The sequence below is a fragment of the Ptychodera flava genome, chromosome 1 (assembly GCF_041260155.1).
Source record: "Ptychodera flava strain L36383 chromosome 1, AS_Pfla_20210202, whole genome shotgun sequence".
NCBI lineage: Eukaryota > Metazoa > Hemichordata > Enteropneusta > Ptychoderidae > Ptychodera > Ptychodera flava.
The window spans coordinates 44531437-44553335 of NC_091928.1; the positions used below are offsets into that span (position 1 = coordinate 44531437).

Genomic DNA, 21899 nt, shown 5'->3' on the forward strand with positions numbered 1-21899 from the left:
GAAATTTCATCGACTCATAGTTCGGCAAACGTACAAAACTTTGACAACTGCGCGGCGTAGGCTGCCATGCATGTTTGTGTGGAGCACGCTGGCGGGTACGCTGGCTGGCTCTTGATCTCGATCACACGCGACATTTGAACTATACAGTACAAAACCGTATGTACATAGCTGCTGTATTCGGATGATTGCACGAATGATGATTTTAGCTCGTGCAGTTTCTTTTTACTTCATTTCATTGTGCCTTTCATATTTTAAAACGGTCACGGATTTTGAAACTTGATCAAACGCAACTGCTTCTCAAAGTCAATCGAGTGAATCGCATGCAAGTTACGAATGCGTGACAGGAAGTGACACACATGGCTTCAACGTCATGTGGACGTACACTGATCTCAAAATGGCTAACTCAGCTCGGATACGCAACGACCTGAGCACGCGAAGTACCATACTTTTTTGCATCTGATATTTGTGTCAACCAATCGTACGATTTTAGCCACATCTGATCGAAATCACTTTTCCTGACCTTCGGATCCTTACAAGTACGAGACATTGGCGGCAATGGTAGTTGCCTATAGTATAGATGCTTTGACTGAGTGCCCGCTGGCAAAAATGCAACACCGAGCCTTGTACCATGTCCGTTGTATGAAATGGACGGTGTCTGTACGGTACGGTCGGCAGCTTAACACATTTCAAGCTTTTTGAATTGAAGTCTTAGCGAATGTTCATCGGCACTACGGCCGTTTCACACTAAAAGCTCGTTGAAATAAAAGCGTGACAAAATCGCCGCTGAGAAACAATAGGTCCTCAACCACATTTAATAAAGAGTATCAGCGGATATGAAAGAGGATCGGGCGAAAAAAATAAAGGATCGGGGCCGATCCTGTTAAACGGCCTGGGGAGAACATTGAGGATTGCATGCAGTCGCAAAACAAACTGACAGATGTGTGAACGGCCCCTCTTTATCAGTTGTCAGTTGCTGTCATTTTATACAGTAGGCTGTCAGATATTGTTCGGACAACTGACTGTGAAAACAGTTTAGGCTACAGAAAACAAAGGTGGGCGGGCGAGATAAAAGGTGGGCGGGCGAGATTAAAGGTGGGCGGCGACAAAAGAAGCCGGGCGCACCGCCCGTCAAAAACCCCTTGTGGAGAACACTGGATTGGACACCTTATGACGCCACATATTGTACCTCATTAATTATGCACATATCTAATTTTGAGCGAGCCAATAGAGCTAGAGGTCTGATTTTGGTATATAGGGATAACTTTAATAGCAATACAATTTTTTTGACAAAATGTCACGTGACCTTTCTGACCTTTGACCTCAAATATACATATTTGTCCATAACTCAGTAACCACAAGTGCTACACCCTTCATGTATGGTATGATGGGACACCTTATGACGCCACATATTGTACCTCATTAATTATTCACATATCTAATTTGGAGCGAGCCAATAGAGCTAGAGGTCTTATTTTTAGTATATATGGATAACTTAGCAATACAATTTTTTTGACAAAATATCACATGACCTCGGTGACCTTTGACCTCAAATATACATATTTGCCCATAACTCAGTAACCACAAGTGCTACACCCTTTATGTAGTGTATGATGGGACACCTTATGACGCCACATATTGTAGCTCATTAATTATGCACATATCATATTTTGAGCGAGCAAATAGAGCTAGAGGTCTGATTTTTGGTATATAGGGATAACTTAGCAATACAATTTTTTTGACAAATTGTCATGTGACCTCGGTGCCCTTTGACCTCAATATACATATTGTCCATAACTCAGTAACCACAAGTGCTACACCCTTCGTGTATGGTATGATGGACACCACCTTATGACGCCACATATTGTAGCTCATTAATTATGCACATATCTAATTTTGAGCCAGCAAATAGAGCTAGGGGTCTGATTTTTGGTATATAGGGATAACTTAGCAATACAATTTTTTTGACAAATTGTCACGTGACCTCGGTGCCCTTTGACCTCAAATATACATATTTGTCCATAACTCAGTAACCACAAGTGCTACACCCTTCGTGTATGGTATGATGGGACACCTTATGACGCCACATATTGTAGCTCATTAATTATGCACATATCTAATTTTGAGCGAGAAAATAGAGCTAGAGGTCTGATTTTTGGTATATAGGGATAACTTAGCAATACAATTTTTTTGACAAATTGTCACGTGACCTCGGTGCCCTTTGACTTCAAATATACATATTTGTCCATAACTCAGTAACCACAAGTGCTACACCCTTCGTGTATGGTATGATTGGACACCTTATGACGCCACATATTGTACCTCATTAATTATGCACATATCTAATTTTGAGCGAGCCAATAGAGCTAGAGGTCTGATTTTTGGTATATAGGGATAACTTTAATAGCAATACAATTTTTTTGACAAAATGTCACGTGACCTTTCTGACCTTTGACCTCAAATATACATATTTGTCCATAACTCAGTAACCACAAGTGCTACACCCTTCATGTATGGTATGATGGGACACCTTATGACGCCACATATTGTACCTCATTAATTATTCACATATCTAATTTGGAGCGAGCCAATAGAGCTAGAGGTCTTATTTTTAGTATATATGGATAACTTAGCAATACAATTTTTTTGACAAAATATCACATGACCTCGGTGACCTTTGACCTCAAATATACATATTTGTCCATAACTCAGTAACCACAAGTGCTACACCCTTCATGTAGTGTATGATGGGACACCTTATGACGCCACATATTGTACCTTATTAATTATGTGCATATCTAATTTTGAGCGAGCCAATAGAACTAGAGGTCTTATTTTTGGTATATAGGGATAACTATAGGAGAGAAATTTTTTGACAAAATGGCATGACCTTTTACCTAAAATATATGTTTATGTCAATAAATAAGTAATCACAAGTGCTATGTCCTTTGTATTTTAGTAGGATGGGAGACCTTATGACAACACACGCTTTACATCATTTATTATGCACACATCTAATTCTTGGCAAACAAATAGAGCTAGAGGTCTGATTTTTTGGCATATAGGGATTGATTAGCAATATAATTTTTTTTTCAAAATGTCATGTGACCTCGAAGACCTTTGACCTTGATTATACATATATATGCATATCTCAGTAACCACAAGTTCTATACCCTCCAATTTTGATAGGATATTAGACCTTAAGATGTCACATCTTGTACCTCATTTATTATGCGCATATGTATTTCTTGGCTGGCCAATACTGCTAGAGGTCTGATCTTTTTTCCCGATTTAGAACCATAACTTAGACATGCCTCATGTGTTTCAAATTGGGAACAACGACATAGACCTACAGTGTTTCCGTTAACGCAAAATCCTGCGTATTTTACGCAAAATTGTTCTGAAATACGCAAAAAAAATCATGACTGCGTAAACAAATACGCACTGGAAATGCCGCCCAATGACACGACGTACTTGGCCCGCACTACATTGCCTGAACATGGTTCAATGCAGGACAAAAATAGAACATATGCACCTGCTTGCAAGTGACATTTATCATGATATTGCAACATTTTAGACTTTAGCAGACCGCAGCACTTTATGCAACATTGTATTTCATCATCACAAAACGTCATGTCAATCAGTTCTGTACAGACAATGGCACTACAGATGCAAAAAATTCGAGAATCGATCGAGTCTACGTTGTTGGTTGTTGGTAACACAATACAGTTAATGGTCATTACGTCGCATGTTATTTGGAAAGTGTTTTATACGGGTGACCATTTAGACTCTGTCGGGTTGCATTCTTGAGAGGTCCCGCTGGACTTTGAACAGTATCTACTTTTTGTTGGCCCTTTGAAAACACTAATTTCGTAGTCAGAAGGTATTTTCTTTGAACATGAACTCATTGGGCTGCTCAACGATCATATACGGGACATGCATAACGGCATTGCAAACGTTCAGCTACACCTTGAAGCCCCCCAGGTTGTTGTTTTTTGTTAATAGAGCATGCGCATTACAGGAAACCCCCAAGTTCTACAGAAAAGACTGCCCAGCTCACTTCAGATACTGATTCCTACCGTACGCATTTTGAATACATTTTATGCAAATAAAAACTCATTTGCGTAAAATCGTACGCAAGTTTTGAAATTGTAACGGAAACGCTGGACCTATGTGCCCATAGATCTCAACATATACACTCCAGTGATACTTCTTAATGACCACATTTCCCTACCCCATCAAGACTAATACTCCTATTACAAGTGGGGACTATGTCATTGTCAATGACTTGTTGAGTTAATGGTTGTATCACAGTATTCGATATTTCTAATTCTGTATTTTTTCCATTTTATATTCTGAATAAATACATTAAACACATTTCACTGTCTCCAGTACATTACATTTAAGTATTTTCACTTCATGCACTTTATCCCTTTCACACATGTTCAAATATCTGACCAGAGAACAAACACTAAATAGTCCAGGATGGGAGCTACAATGACATTGACGCTATTTTTTTTAGGACTTGAGGGGCTGGGTCATTCATTTTATCATCGACGCCGCCGAACACTGTAGACCTATACTTAACTATTTCATCATTACATTCAGCTGTTTGTTATACCGGGTATCTTTATCACTCTCCTTAGGTCAAGACACACAAGGAGGCCAATGTCATCAATCTGTGATAGTCTATGTATGTCATTTTGTCTGTATGTATATCCATGTTTCATACAATTGTTGGCTTGTTTTGATAACTATATGGGAGCGAACAGTGATATTGTCACAGTTTTTTTATTGTAGAGTTTAGGAACTGGTATAATGTCTCAAGGATCAGCCAAGACTTTTGCACTAGTGCTTGATAGGTGGATAAACTTCGACACTGGTAAAGCCAAATCTGAATCACAACTTGATGAGATTGTGGAATATGTTATTCACCTTGTAGCAAAGGAAGAAGGTTTTACTCATCTGGATGATTACCTTGTTAAGTAAGTACATGTAGGTCATCACTTGTAGGTGAAATTTAGTAACTGTTCATATCAGATCCAGGGTTTGATCTAGGCCGTGCCATTGCACAATTTACGCAATAAAATGTCGATTGGCCCGATTTTTAGCTCCGCTGTCAGCGACGCGGAGCTTATCGAATAGGTTGATTTTCCTTTGTCCATCGTCCTTCATCGTTGTCCGTCGTCCGTCAACAATTGCCTAGCTTCTCTGATGAAACGGCAAGTCCAATTGCTTTGAAATTTTATATGCAGTTCACTTGGGGTGACCTCACATAAGTTTCTTCAAATCATGATGAAATTTGCATATTCGTATTTATTGGGCATTTTTTGGTGTTTTTGGTTAAAAAAATCTTCTTCTCTGAAAGCGCTTTTATGATTGCTTTGAAATTTGATATGCAGTTTACTTAGGGTGACTTCAGTCAGATTTGTTCAAATCGTAGTGAAATTTGCATATTTGTATTTTTAAGGCAATTTTAAGCTCCGCTGTCAGCGACGCAGAGCTTATCAAATAGGTTGATTTTCCGTCGTCTTCTGTCGTCATCCGTCGTCGTTGTCTCTTAACAATTGCCTTCTCCTCTGAAACTGCAGGTCTAATTGCTTTGAAATTTTATATGCAGCTCACTTTGGGTGACCTCACTAAGGTTTGTTCGAATCATGGTGAAATTTGCATATTTGTATTTTTGGGGCATTTTTTCGTGTTTTTGGTAAAAAAATCTTCTACTCTGAAATCTCTTGTCTGATTACTTTGAAATTTGATATGCAGTTTACTTAGGGTTACTTCAGTCAGATTTGTTCAAATCGTGGTGAAATTTGCATATTTGTATTTTAAAGGCAATTTTTGTCATTTTTGGTAAAAACATCTTTAAAAATCATCTTCATCAAAACTAAAAGTCAGATAGCTTTGATAATTGGTACATATGTCCCTAGGGATGATCTATTTGAGATTTGTTCAAATTGTGCAGAAATATGCAAATTTGCATTTTTAAGGCAATTTTTGCCATTTTTGGTCAAAAAATGTATTTCTCAAAAAGTACAGGTCTAATAGCTTTGAAATTTGGTATACAGGTTTCTATAGATGAACTAAGTAATATATATTTAATTTCGGATGAAATCAGTTATTTTGTACTTTTGGGGCAATTTTTGCCATTTTTGGTCAAAAAATGTGTATTTGAAAAACTACTCATCTGATAGCTTTGCAATTTGGTATATAGATTTCTACAGATGAACTCAATGATATTTATTGAAATTATGATGAAATCTGCAACTTTGAATTTCTGGGGCAATTTTTGCCATTTTTGGTCAAAAAATGTGTTTCTCAAAAAGTACTGGTCTGATAGCTTTGAAATTCGATATCCAGGTTCCTACAGATGAACTAAATTTGATCTTTTGAAATTATGATGAAATCTGCAATTTTTATTTTTTGGGGCAATTGTGCCATTTTTGGTCATAAAATTTTATTCTCAAAAAACTACTCATCAGATAGTTTTGATTGACATGTTCCTAGGGATGATCCGATGTGATATATTCAAAGTATGATGAAAATCTTCAATTGTGTATTTTTGCAGCTATTTTAGCCACTTTTTTCTGGCCACTGCATTGAGCTATCAAAGATTTTCACCTTCTTCATCAACATGTGTCAAAAATAGTTATTCTCTACATAAACACAGCGGAGCTATATCGGCCGCTAGGTCGCTTTTCTCAAATAGCCCTCTTTTTGCACAGGTTGTCGTCCATTGTCGTTGTCCGTCAACAATTGCCTTTTCCTCTGAAACCGCAAGTCCAATTGCTTTGAAATTTTATATGCAGTTCACTTGGGGTGACCTCACTTCATTTTGTTCAAATCGTGGTGAAATTTTCATATTTCTATTTTTGGGCATATTTTCGTGTTTTTGGTAAAAAAATCTTCTACTCTGAAACCGCTTGTCCGATTGCTTTGAAATTTGATAAGCAGTTTGCTTAGGGTGACTTCAGTCAGATTTGTTCAAATCTTTGTAAAAAATCTTCTTCAAAACTACCTGTCAGAAAGCTTTGATATTTGGTAAATATGTCCCTATTTGAGATATGTTCAAATTGTGCAGAAATATGCTAATTTGCATTTTTAAGGCAATTTTTGCCATTTTTGGTCTAAAAAAAATGTATTTCTCAAAAAGTACTAGTCTGATAGTTTTGAAATTTGGTATACAGGTTTCTATAGATGAACTAAGTAATATATATTGAATTTCTGATGAAATCTGTAATTTTGTATTTTTTGGGCAATATTTGCCATTTTTGGTCAAAAAATGTGTATTTTCAAAATTACTCATCTGATAGCTTTGAAATTTGGTATACAGGTTCCTACAGATGAACTAAATGATATTTATTGAAATTATGCTGAAATCTGCAATTTTGTAATTTTGGGGCAATTTTTAGCTCATATTTGGTTTTGTATATATATACCTAAAAGAGCTTATATGATGAGTCGGTGGCGTCTGTATGTCTGTATATTTGTGGGTATGTATGTGCGGATGTATTTCAGTCACACACAAAGGCTCCCATACCGCAAGAGCTACCATCTCAGTATTTGGTGTACAGGTAGATGCAGGGGTTGAGATGTAAATATTTGTTCAAATGAACACATCAGTGTCAAAAATGTGCAAATGAGGTAAGAAAAAGTGAAATCCTGCAAATATGCAGGAGTGATGGCATGCCAGTAAGAAACAGGCCAACTCCACTGAACTTGAGTCATTTCCTGTCATTGTTTATGAACTGTTACATATTAACAGACCTGCTGAAACCATAGACAGTAGAGGTGGCGGGGAGGGGGGAAAGACTGTCTGTACTCAAACTAAGAGGGGCTTGTTTCTGCTATGCATGTTGCTAAAGTAAACCTCTAGTACCTAAAGTTTCAGACCTTTAATTACTTTTGTCATTCTTGTTTTTCTGGTTTAAATACTTCTTTTTTTTCTGGTTGTACCGTGCAGAAATCATTGTAATAACATCAACGTAGAATTTTCCTCCACTGAACAGATAGAAACAACATTTATTGTTGATCATTGGTAACCCATACTGGTATATACCAATTCTGATCAAATTTGAGCAACACCGTATAATTGCGGTATTTTTGCCGTTTTTGGTCAAAAAATGTGTATTTCCAAAACTCCTTATCTGAAAATTTGGTATACAGGTTTCTATAGATGAACTAAATGATATTTGTTGAAATTATGATGAAATCTGCAATTTTGAATATTTGGGTCAATTTTTTCCTTAAAAAATATGTTTCTTAAAAAAGTACTGGTCTAACAGCTTTGAAATTTGGTATACAGGTTTCTATAGATGAACTAAATTTGATCTTTTGAAATTATGATGAAATCTGCAAATTTTATTTTTTTGGGCAATTGTTGCCATTTTTGGTCAGAAAATTTTATTCTCAAAAAACTACTCATCAGATAGCTTTGGTTGACATGTTCTTAGGGATGATCCGATGTGATATATCTAAAGTATGATGAAAATCTTCAATTGTGTATTTTTGCAGCTATTTTAGCCAGTACTTTTTTCTGGCCTCTGCATTGAGCTATCAAAGATTTCCACCTTCTTCATCAACATGTGTCTAGGTCACTTTTCTCAAATAGCCCTCTTTTTGCACAGGTTGGGGCCCACATGGCCCGCTTTTTTGCAATCCTGGATCAAACCCTGCACATCCACATTTAGTTTAATGATTCAACAAATATTATTGAAAAAAAACGTGTCAAACAATATAAAGGTATTGTTCTTTGTTTTATCAAGGGTAAGTAAAAGTGGGTGCTTTGGAACCCCGTGTCACAGTAAAGTGGTGATTTAAGTAATGTCATAATTGAAAGTCATGTTTTTGGGCAGTGAACTTACATATTGAATTTCATCTAATTCATCTATCCAGAGTCCTATCCCAGTCATTAAATCCATGTACAGTTTGCTTCAAACTTAGTATGTGGATGATAATCTATGTCTTAGATGAGCATGTAGAGTTTTCTTGAGATATCATGCAGTTTATGTATTTTTGAGAGACAATGTTTGGCTGAAAATGTTCATTTTTTAATGGAAAATTGAAATTCTACATTTACTTATCCAATGAAAATGAAATGTATTGACCAAAAAAGTTGATTGTTATGGTCACGACTGTGTTCCTTTGTTATAACGAATTTTATATTGTTTGAAAATTACTGGGATCATAAAACTTAGAAGCAAGAGTTTAAATAATAATAATAATAATTCTTTATTGCGTTAGGCCACCGGCATATAGCAAAGAAATGAAAATTTTGTACAAAAGAGCCATTACAACAAACTGGAAAATAGATGAAGCAAGAGTTTTGTAATCATTATAACTCCATATTTTAGTAAAGGTAAAATATTTTTGTTCACAGTAATCAGGTGAAATGTTTATGAACTAGGTATATAAAGTAAGTTCTGGTAAACTAGTACTTTTGACAATTATTTAAATACAGTTGTGGCTCTTGCTGTCAACTTTGGTAGGTTTTGAAAATTACAAATATCATTATTGTTTATTATCTTTTACTCAGTAAACACATTGACACAAGGCATAAATTGTACATATGTGGGGAAGAACTCAACAGTGAATGTGATGTTGAGCTAATTATCAGAAAACCTGATGCCAACGGGGGTAAAGGGTCCTGGTCCGAAAAAGTACTGTGTCTGACAGAGGTACGTATGGTTTCTGCTTAAAGTTTATCAGTAGAATACTTGCATTAACACTATGTTTCGAAGTCAGTGTGATGTTAAAGGCACATTATTTGTATCTTTTGACTTTTTTTTTTCATTTTTTCGATGACTGAAATCCCTGGTCAAATCAATAGGAGACCTAAATTGTGACTATGGATGGCTTCAAGGATATGTAAAACCACCTTCTTGCTGTTTACGCAAGGTTCAATGTTGATAAAGGCGTCCGCGCGATTTGAACCAACCGCCATTCTTGAACCCAAGCACATGACCAATATTACTACGCATACGTCAACCATCAAAGTACAGCTGGCAGTGTTTTTGCTAAGGCTGGGGAACATAGGTAACACGTTGACACCCCACCCCAATCCAGCTTGAGCAAAAAATCAATGACTTCATTATTAATAAAATGCATGAATTCATTTATTATGCATAACACACTCCAACACATTGAAACGACAGCCAACTTATCCTTTTGATTCATGAAAATTATTGAATGGATTAAACTTTAATTTTTTCCATCAAACTATAGTCAGTCAGTGTTCTTAATTATTTGTTTACTGTTCTTTCTTATCTGCAACACTGTCCTCGTCTGCATCCTGTTCATCATTGTAACACACAAGTTTCATGAGTTCTCGATGCTTAGCAGTTAGACTGTCAACGAGTTCTGATAAATTGTGCATTGTACTGTCGTGAATGTCCTCACGGTGTGCAGTTCCGAAAACGTTACGTCTTGGTTTATTTCGCCATGCTGTAACAGAATCAGTGATATCCTCATCACCAGCACCATGATTAAGATCGATAGTCATGATTGCCTGAAGCAAATCTCCTTTCATTCTGTTTCGCAGTCGCGATTTTATTCGTTTTAAGCAGGAAGCTCCTCACTCAGGCCACGCGTTAGACATAGGAATGAGAAGTGCAAGTTGGGCAAGTTTACACACATTTGGATACTCATCCCTGAGCACATTTCTCTGTTGCACGACAACTTCGCAAACCTCTCCAGCAGTAGTCTTTGTAGACATGGGCGGTGATTCAAATTTGTATCGAAATTGCACCATTCATCTTGAGTTTTCTCTTGCGTACATAACAGGGAGATCTCGTCTTTCCCGTACTGTTTATCGTTCACACCTGGGAAACGACACGGATCAAACAGTTCAAATGCTTCGAGGAACGGCGTCAAAGCAAGGCGGGACTCTAGATTCTCACACAATTCTGTGAGCAGTGTGTCATAAAACTGGTCAAGTTTTGCATCATTCTTGTCGATAAATTGTATTTCTCCATCGCTAAATCGGCCGCTTCCCTCAAACTCGGCGCGAAGTTCGAGCGTCGGTTCGCGAGTTTGCTTGAGTGTGGTCAATTTATCAATCACCGCACGTGTGAGGGTTTGACCTCGCTGAACACTAACACGTCCTTCTGCCAAAGTCTCGCCAGTTTTCCGATGATCGGCAGTACAGTCTGCAAGATGTAAACGGTGCCGATAAACATATATTTCCGACAGAAAGTGTATAATCCCGCGGCGGTAGCATCTGGAACCCTAGTTTCTTCGGTGAAATAATGCAGCGTTTGAAGGAGAACTTCGTATCCGTGATAGATTGCACCGTTGGCTCGTTCGTGCGAAGTCCATCGTGTGGCGGCGGGTCGAACGAATTTCTTTCGCCTGTCAGAGGAAAACGTTGCCTCATACTGATCAGATATTTGCTCTAACTTTCTGGTCTTTTCGGGTGAATATTCAAACAGCTTGTTTATTTGTTGCACCGTTCCTTCATAGCGTTTTAACCATTGCAACGATTTCACTGTGTCGCCGACTGAAAGCGCGAGTCTGTGATTAACGCACCAGATTCCCACGACGTGAGGATTTTCTTTCTTCATTTGAGCACCGAACCCCGACTTCTTACCAGTCATGTTTGCTGCACCGTCAGATCCAACAAACTGTAGTTGGGTCAGGTCAATACGGATAGTTTTCAATCGGATTCGAACCCACAACTTACGGCATCAGTCGCCTAGCTGAGAGGCCAGAGACAGAACCAGTCGGCTAAATCTCCACTCCCAAAAAGAGTGGTTCAATGTTATCCCGCTGAAATCTTATTTTCACAAGGTCGGGCCAATTTGCCCCGTAGCGCTTTCCTTCAGACGCTCGATGCGATAGAACTGAGTTTTGATATGACCTTCATGTAAATATCTCAAGTACATGATGACTTGCTGATATACTGTAATATCTGTCACTTCATCTATCAACAATGCAAAGTTACTCGATCCGATCTGCTCTATCAATTTTGAAACCAAAACATCACATGTGATGGTTATCATTTCTCTGACCGATGAGAAATTGGTATGCCCGAACTGACGCATGTGTAAAGGATCATCTCCAATACGTGACACAAGTTCTATGAGCGACGAATATTTACTGACTGCGACGTCTTCTTCAGCAATCCAACATGCGCACTTGAAGGCAGCAATGACGAGTTCATATTTAACACTTTTTCGTTTCTGAATTTCTTGCTCAAACTGTGAATACCGTTGCAGACACTCTTTCCTTCGCCAACAGATGCATCTCAGATTTGCCGTGGTTACTGACAACATTTCGGCGGTAGCGAATGCTAGATTCTCGGCTCCAGACGTATGAACCCTGTTGAGATGTATCATGATTGCGGCATAAGTAACAATACATGCCCCGCTTTTCATCATCATATCGTAGCCAGAAAAGATCGACCACTTCGTCATAACAAAGTGTTTTGTCCGTAAGCCAGCAATTCTGGAAACAATGCACTTGTTTGCGTTTCTTTTGAGCCGGTTCGTCAGCAAAGCCTTCTGTAGAGGTCTGAGTTGCATCGCTGCCATTCTAAGGACCAAATCTCACTGTGTCATGTTCACTTTCATCCAAAGACGACGTTGTAGGATTTTTGTCTGGAAATGAAGCGTCGGTGACTATATTCACATCGTTTGGCTGTATTATTATTGGGGAACTCGCTGCATGTCTGACCCCGGCCCCGCTGTTGTGCTCAGGCTGCTGCGTTGATATCGGTTTTGGCCGTGTACAATCGGCGGCATTTTGAACTTTTCTGAAGAAATGCTGAATTGAATTTTGTCCTAATCCGTCTTTGTAGCGTTTTCAAATAGTTGCGAGGCATGACGATGTATGCTGATTCGGTTCGGCTGCTCTCTATCTCTGTACTAAATATTTTCCCGCTGTTTTCTCAAGCTCAGCCACATCAGCAAGACATGAAAGCCTGAAACCGTGGCAACAAAATTGCAACATTCGCGTGCAACAATGTTGTATGTAAAGTGAGAGGACGCGAGGGACAGTGTTGCGATAAGGAAACCACGTTGAGATTCATACTTTATTACGATGCGTGAATATGAATGAAAGTATCAACATCAGAAACATGATTTCGCTTCGCGTGTTCACTGGGGAACCCCGGTAACATGACTGGGGACCCCCGGTAACATTTACCGGGGTACCGGCCTTAACAAAAACACTGGCTGGAACGTGAATGGCCTGTGACCTACACACCAACTTCAGCACAATTGATATCGAGAAGCACACGTGCATAAACAAATGCACGTCTCACAATCTACTGTCAAATAGTGAAACTAAGCAGGGCATTTGCTTGTTACTTTGATTTTAGTATCGATGACACAGACTGTGAAACAAATAAAACCATTAACGCAATTGGGTCAATGGTAAAACTGAAACGATGTCAGATTGCTGTGGTGATAGTGAAACAGGTACAGAGTAATGCATTTTCTGTGCATTTGATCGTTGACAAATCTTCGTCAACTTTCAAGATTTTTACGTCGGTTCGTTTTACAAACATGACATGATCACTTGTTGAACTTGGAAACATCGCACTCGGACTGAACAGTGCTCGGTGTAGCATCGGTGACATCGTGACACTGCGCCGGGCGAGTGCTTTCATTGATGTGCTGCTCGCGAGTGGAATCACCTCTCGACACACAAGATCTGTTTGAATGTTGTTATTCTCTGTGCATTGTGTAATTATTTGTATCAGTTGAATCGCATTTCGAACCAAAAGTGAGTACATCGCAATGACAGTTGCCGAGACCCTATACGTCGCTTACGGCCTCTGTGTCTCCAACCCACACCCAAAAGTGGGCTTTGCGTAAGTATTGAAGCGCAGCTGAGCACATCGTGTAGTAAGCCCTGCATACAGGTCTGTGTGTTCCCGGCGTTATACGGCCTCCACGCCGTATAACGCCGGGAACACAGACCTGTACGCAGGGCTAATTGTGTACCCAATCGAGGTGGGTGTGCTCAAAAACTCAATGCAAGCTTGGGATTAAAAATGGGTTGTTTTTGGTGGAGAAACTGCCCGCAGCAACCGAGGTGCTGCCAGCGATTTTGCACAGCCCTGCCACGCAGACGGTGACATGATGTACGTGTCAGTTGCCAAAGTATATTGCTTCAATTTCGCGATCACCTCGACAATAACGTGACTGTCTACTGAAGTTTATGGTTTACTCTGTTTTGACATTTCTATGCTTACCAGCTTTGGGCAAGTCTACATATGGAGGAACAAACGAGACGAAAAAAATCCGCCACTATAGGCCTTGTCGTCGACTTCTTGCAGCTTGTAGGCATTTGAAATGCCCATTATAAAATGTGCTCTCTAGCAGCAAAGAAAAGTGTATCTAAGAGCAGGATTGGCCGTCAAGATCTCCATGAAAATCTGACCGTCAAAATGTAACTGAGCAAACGGCATCGGTAATAGGGAATCCCGAAACTGCTATACAGCGCTTTCGACTTTCACTTCGCATGGTTTATTTTGTTTACACGCGGATGCTTACAGCGGCCCAGATAGCAGTTAGCAGTGTGGTCTGATCGCAGGTACTAGGTCACCTTGCCAACTCTGAGTTAAAAGTAGCCCACCATTAACCCCTGACCCAAGGTTTTTCTATGCAGTGTACGCAAACGGGATGGAAGTTGTCTATGGTCGACCGTTTTTTAGACATCTTTCAGTAAGTCGAACAACATTATCAACTGCTCGTTTGCAACAATATAAGGTCAAAAGATACAAATAATGTCCCTTTAAGTTCCACCAAATTATTTATAAGTTTAATCTTTGAATTGTTTTCAAGGTACATATCATCTTAATTAGTCCCCGCCTGACAAAGTCCGGGATAGGGACTTATAGATTTGGCTGTGTGTGTGTGTGCGTCCGTGCGTCCGGAGTCATTTCTCAGACATGACTGAACCGGTTTCTCTCAAACTTGACACAAGGACAACTAACTATGGGATATATATGCACGTCAATTTCTTTTGTGATACCATCCAATATGGCAGCCATTTTCTGACAAATTTTCCATGTCCAGAGCCATTATTTTAACATGAAGATTAATTACTCTTAAAGTTTGTGTAAGGGCAACATACTATGGCATACATGTGCATGCCAATTTGTTTCATGATGCGATTTGATTTGGCAACCAAGTGGCAATTTTCCACGTCAAAAGCCATAATTTAGGCATACTTGATCAGATCTCATTCAAGTTACTAAATGGAAAGTGCTTAATAACATACATATGTACATATGCACATTGATATGTGTCGCAATGTAATCCAGTATTGGTGACAGGTAGCCATTTTGTACACTTTTTATCATGTCAAGGGCCATTTATTAGCTCCGCTGTCAGCGATGCGGAGCTTATCAAATAGGTTGATTTTTTACGTCATCTGTCTTCGTCCGTCAACAATTGCCTTCTCCTCTGAAACTGCAAGTCCGATTGGTTTGAAATTTTATATGCAGTTCACTTGGGGTGACCTCACTTAAGTTTATTCAAATCGTGGTGAAATTTGCATATTTGTATTTTTGGGGCAATTTTTGGTGTTTTTGGTAAAAAAATCTTCTTCTCTGAAACCGCTTGTCCGATTGCTTTGAAATTTGATATGCAGTTAAGTTAGGGTGACTTCAGTCAGATTTGTTCAAATCGTGGTGAAATTTGCATGTACTTTTAAGGCAATTTTTGTCATTTTTTGTAAAAAATCTTTAAAAATCTTCTTCTTCAAGACTACCAGTCAGATAGCTTTGATATATTTTTACATATGTCCCTAGGGATGATCTTTTTGAGATTTTGTTCAAATTGTGCAGAAATATGCAAATTTGCATTTTAAAGGCAATTTTTGCCATTTTTGGTCAAAAAATGTTAATTTCCAAAACTACTCATCTGATAGCTTTGAAATTTGGTATAAAGGTTCCTACAGATGAACTAAATGATATTTATTGAAATTATGATGAAATCTGCAATTTTGTAGTTTTGGGGCAATTTTTTCCATTTAAGGTCAAAAACTGTGTATTTCCAAAACCACTCATCTGATAGCTTTGCAATTTGGTATACAGGTTCCTACAGATCACCTCAATGATATTTATTGAAATTATGATGAAATTTGCAATTTTGTAATTTTTGGGCAATTTTTGCCATTTTTGGTCCAAAAATGTGTTTCTCAAAAAATACTGGCCTGATAGCTTTGAAATTTGGTATAAAGGTTTCTACAGATGAGCTAAGTAATATTTATTGAATTTCTGATGAAATCTGTAATTTTGTATTTTTGGGGCAATTTTTGCCATTTTTGGTCAAAACATGTGTATCTCCAAAACTACTCATCTGATAGCTTTGAAATTTGGTATACAGGTTTCTATAGATGAACTAAATGATTTATAAAATCTGCAATTTTGAATTTTTTGGGCAATTTTTCCCATTTTTGGTCAAAAAGTGTATTTCTCAAAAGTACTGGTCTAACAGCTTTGAAATTTCGTATAAAGGTTTCTATAGATAAACTGAATTTGATCTTTTGAAATTATGATGAAATCTGCAATTACTATTTTTTTTTGGGGGGGGGGGCAATTGTTGCCATTTTTGGTCAGAAAATTTTGTTCTTCAAAAAACTACTCATCAGATAGCTTTGGTTGACATGTTCTTAGGGATGATCCGATGTGATGTATTCAAAGTATGATGAAATCTTCAATTGTGTATTTTTGCAGTTTATTTTAGCCACTTTTTTCTGGCCACTGCATTGATCTATCAAAGATTTCCACCTTCTTCATCGACATGTGTCAAAAATAGTTATTCTCTACATAAACACAGCGGAGCTATATATCGCCCGCTAGGTCGCTTTTTTTGACATATGACAAGACTGATATGCTGTGAGTTGCTGAGGTAATTTTCGAAGATACTTCCTCTCAAATATCTTGAAAACAACTCATCTGATTGAAATGGAAACATTTCCTTTTGAGTAAGTTTTGAGAAGGGGAAAAACTGTCCAAAAATCGCAAATTTACTTGTCTATGAGGCACTATAACTTTAACACTTGAACTGAAAGCAATTTAAAGGCCCAGTATTCAATCCCAGGTTCTAACATTAGTGTTATCTTATCTGTGGAGACTTAAAGCTTCTAAGGGTTTAATCTTTTGTTCAGGGCCTACAAATTCTATAGCTCTTTCAGTCGACTGTTTTTCACACTCAATCTTATTCCAAACTGGACCTTTTAATAACAACAACATAAGTATCTTATAGAACACTGTCCATATACAAACTTTTATTGAGCTTTGTCCAGCCATGTCTGTGCTATGACTTTGGACATGAAAAAATTGTTACAAAGGCAGCCATATTGGATTGTATCACAAAACAAATTGACAAGCATATGCATCACATAGTGTGTTGACCTAGTGCCAAGTTTGAGCGAAAAATTTTTCAATCATGTCTGTGTTATGGCTTTGGATGTGAAATGTAACAAAATGGCTGCCAGGTGTCCATATTGAATTGTATCACAAAACAAACTAACATGCACATGTTCCGTAAAATGTGTTGACCTTGTGCCAACTTTGAACGAAATTGGTTGGTCATGTTTGAAAAATGACTCCAGATGCATGGACAAACAGAACCCAATCTAGAAGTCCCCGTCATGGACTTTGTCCCGCGGGGACTAACAATGCATCACCAACCTATTCTTATTGATACCATAAAAACCATTACACCTCTTTATTAATGACTACAATATGTTTCCTCTATTTGTCATTCCTAGTTTTAAATTGTCAGTTTTACAATGAATAAGTATGGCAATAAAAGTGAACAGACAAAGCCTTGAGGTTTTTAATGAAGTGAAATGTGTGCCCCAAAAAAGTCATGCATTATTTAATGTGAATAAGTAATACTTAGGGTCTATATGAAATTTTGTATTTATGTGAAATTTTTCTGAAATGAAAAAGGTATTTGTTTTTAATGTGAAGTAACCATTGCTTGTCTTATATTTGAAAGGACTGGTGTCTTTATGAACGTCAAGTCATCTCCCACAGTGCAGTTGTGCTTCAATGCCATTTGCGCTATTTTTAATTTTTTTTTTTTTCATGTTCAGAGTCACTTTTTTGACATGACTAGACAAAGTTCTCTTAAACTTAGTACAATTGCAAAAACACCATGGTAATATGCATGTATGCTTGTCAATTTGCTTTGTGATGTCATCCAATATGGCTAAAATATTTTCTTTTCATGTCCAAATTTGACATATGCCTTGACATGTGATTTCATTCAAAGTTTGTACAACTAAAAGTGAATGCTTCATGACATACACATACCGGTACATGCATGGCCTCATTGTGTCTCAATATGGTTTAATATCACTTACAGGACTTAGCATGTCATTTGTCAATTTTGATTTTATCTATCCCTGGGATAGAAAGGTGTTATGGTCCAAACAGGTATCAACTCCCCCCCCCCCATAAAAAAAGTGGGGACTGTGTCCTCTTCGCTGACTTGTTTAATGCTGGTTTACGATATTTTTAGTAAAAATGTCATATAACTACTGGAACTATTATAGGAAACAATATTGAAATACTTAATCACCTATCAATGGTCTCATTTTCTTTTGCAGAATAAAGCGTCTTATTCATTGTTGAGAAAAGGCTTTCCACAGATGGTTTGCCAGTGCACAGCTGCAGCAAGAAATGCACTCTTCAGTACAGAAGACCACCACATTTTGTATGGGGTTTCACTCTTTGGTACTGAGGGTGTTCTGCTAAGTAGGGCACATATTTGGAAAGGTCTAACAGAGAGACCATCAGAGTGTCTTTTCAAGGAGCCTGACTTACAAAAGTCTTACATGTTTTTTGACAGTTGCGTTCCAGCAGAAAAAAAAGCAGGAAAAATAGATGTTGGTGCAATTGTCATTCTTTTTCTTGCCTTCAAGGGTCTGTTTTTATTACAAAGCAAATTTCACCAAACATAATTTGTGAAGCTCATTAAGTATGGTCGTGTAGACAGGAAGAATGATTTTTAGCTCCCAAAAGGGAGCTATTGCTGTAGCAATGTCTGTCTGTCTGTCTGTCTGTGTATCTGTGTGTGTGTGTGTCTGTCTCTGTCTGTCTGTCTGTGTCAAATTTTGTTCCAACATTATCTCAAAAAATACTGAAGCAGGAGTTCTGCAATTTGGTGTGTGGAATTGTCAGACTAACTTAGTGCACTTCCTGCATACCCCCCCCCCCCAAATCAAATGGGTCTCCCCTTAATATGCACATGTACATATAACAAGTTAGCGTTGTTTTGCAAGGACTTTGAAAAATCAAACTGACGCCATCTTGTTTCTCCGTCTGGTCACATTTTTAGCTCCCATAGCCATATGTATATATGGCAATGGAAGCTATTCTTATAGGCTAGGGAACTGTCTGTATGTCTGTCCGTCAACATCAAAAACTCCAAAACCGCTGCACATTTCATCTTGATATTTGGTGTGTATATGGATGATAGGCTGTAGATGAGATTTTGTTCAAATGAAGTTGTCATTGCCAAAAATATGCAAATTAAGTGAAAAAATGTAGAAACAGTCAAAATTGAAAAAACTCAATAACCACTCAGCAGATTACATGAAAAATTAGCATGTAAGTACTTTGGGCTGACCTGAAATGATTGTGCACATCTTGGGTCAGTATCTTGGACTTGCTATTTTTCATGAATTTTTTTGTAATTTTCTCCCATTTTTGGTCAAAAAATCTTTTTCTCTGAAACCCACAAGTCCGATTGATTTAAAACTTGGTATGGAAGTGCATAGGAGTGACCTGTGGTGAAATTTGCATATTTTTAGTTTACACGTCCATTGACTCCCATGTATAAGGCAGATAGATCTCCATAGACTCCCATGTATAAGGCCACGAAAAATAAAAATATTTAGGGACTGTCTCATCGTATTCATATTGCAAAAAGGATGCAGTGACACAATTTTTAGTCCCCACTGATGAAGTCCAGTGGGCTTATAGACTGGGTCATGTCCGTCTGTTCGTCCATCCGTGAGTCCATCCGTTCACGCAGATATCTCGGATATTTTGACAAAATGTCATGTGACCTCGATGACCTTTGACCTCAAACATACATATTTGTCCATAACTCAGTAACCACAAGTGCTACCACCCTTCATATATGGTATGATGGGACACCTTTATATGACGCCACATATTGTACCTCATTAATTATGCACATATCTAATTTTGAGCTAGCCAGTAAAGCTAGAGGTCTGATTTTTGGTATACAGGGATAACCTAGCAATACAAATTTTTTTGACAAAATGTCACGTGAACTCGGTGACCTTTGACCTTAAATATACATATTTGTCCATAACTCAGTAACCACAAGTGCTACACCCTTCATGTATGGTATGATTGGACACCTTATGACGCCACATATTGTACCTCATTAATTATGCACATATCTAATTTTGAGTGAGCCAATAGAGCTAGAGGTCTGATTTTTGATATATAGGGATAACTTAGCAATACAATTTTTTTGACCAAATGTCACGTGACCTCGGTGACCTTTGACCTCAAATATACATATTTGTCCATAACTCAGTAACCACAAGTGCTACACCCTTCATATTTGGTATGATTGGACACCTTATGACACCACATACTATACCTCATTAATTATGTGCATATCTAATTCTGAGCAAGCCAATAGAGCTAGATGTATGATTTTTGGTATATAGGGATAACTATAGGATAGAAGTTTTTTTGACAAAATGTCATGTGACCTCGATGACCTTTTACCTAAACTATACGTTTATGTCAATAAATGAGTAGCCACAAGTGCTAAGTCCTTTATATTTAGTAGGATGGGAGACCTTATGACAACACACGCTTTACCTCATTAATTATGCACATATGTAATTCTGGGCAAGCGAATAGAGCAAGAGGTCTGATTTTTGGCATATAGGGATTGATTAGCAATACAATTTTTTTTTTCAAAATGTCACGTGACCTCGATGACCTTTGACCTTGATTATACATATATATGCATAACTCAGTAACCACAAATTCTATACCCTCCAATTTTGACAGAGATTGTGCTTATATTTTGACCAATTTACTTAGGAAGTATGCGCACTTCAGAATCACGGCATAATCCGACATGGCAATTTGGCGTGATCATCAGATCATACATGATCTGAGATTGCACTTTAGCATGGTCACAATAACTAATGTTGTTTGTTTCACTGTTGTTACCTATATTTCCACTAAAAGACCATCAGAATTTCCTCGTGGCTACTTGAAATGGTGCACTGGCATGCATGTTATTGTCAACATCACTATATGCGTGACTCTCATCGCATACTATGAATTACATCGGCAACTGCAAGTCACTCTAGTCTATACGTATAAAAAAATGTAGTATTGTTACGTTTGAGCTGCTCAAAGCCAGTTTATGAGAAAGTTATCTTACATGTACTGTGAACAAAATGCAAGCTATGGTGTATAACTATTGTGAAAAGGAGCATAATATAAATGTTTTGTTCCTATCACTGTGTCACAAAATCAGAAGGGAACAAACCAGTCAGAGAAACTGTGGTCAGGATGATGCTGTGTAATTTTAATATTTGCCTCTTGGCACACACCAGATACTTAGACAACATTTCCATATCATTGTATATTCAGTTTTTATATTTAGTTTCCTTTTCAACATATTGTATGTCCTTCCCTGCACTGCATAATTAAAAATTAAATATTGTTTTTGCTTTATACATACTTGAGGGGTAAGCTTATTTAGTCTCATAGATTAAGATGAACTGTTGACCTACAGTGCCCAAACTTTTTTTCATTGAATATGTGTTGTAGATAGGTGTACACTCCAAATACTAGGTAAAAGTGGTGAGTGTAACAAGAAAATGTTTTTCAGTCAATGGCCCAAATTAATTTTCTATTTGATGGGCAATAG

At 37.8% G+C, this 21899-nt stretch overlaps 1 protein-coding gene across 1 annotated transcript in view; it reads left to right on the forward strand.

The window, feature by feature from the left end:
- LOC139138809 (uncharacterized) overlaps window positions 1-19279 on the forward strand; it is a 42897-nt gene extending 23618 nt beyond the window's left edge. Inside the window, exons 3-5 of the mRNA XM_070707348.1 lie at window positions 4798-4982; window positions 9533-9674; window positions 18571-19279. Coding sequence (XP_070563449.1) covers window positions 4798-4982; window positions 9533-9674; window positions 18571-18924 — 681 coding nt within the window. The 3' untranslated portion in view covers window positions 18925-19279. The remainder of the gene's footprint in view (window positions 1-4797; window positions 4983-9532; window positions 9675-18570) is intronic.
- Window positions 19280-21899: the final 2620 nt, after the last annotated feature.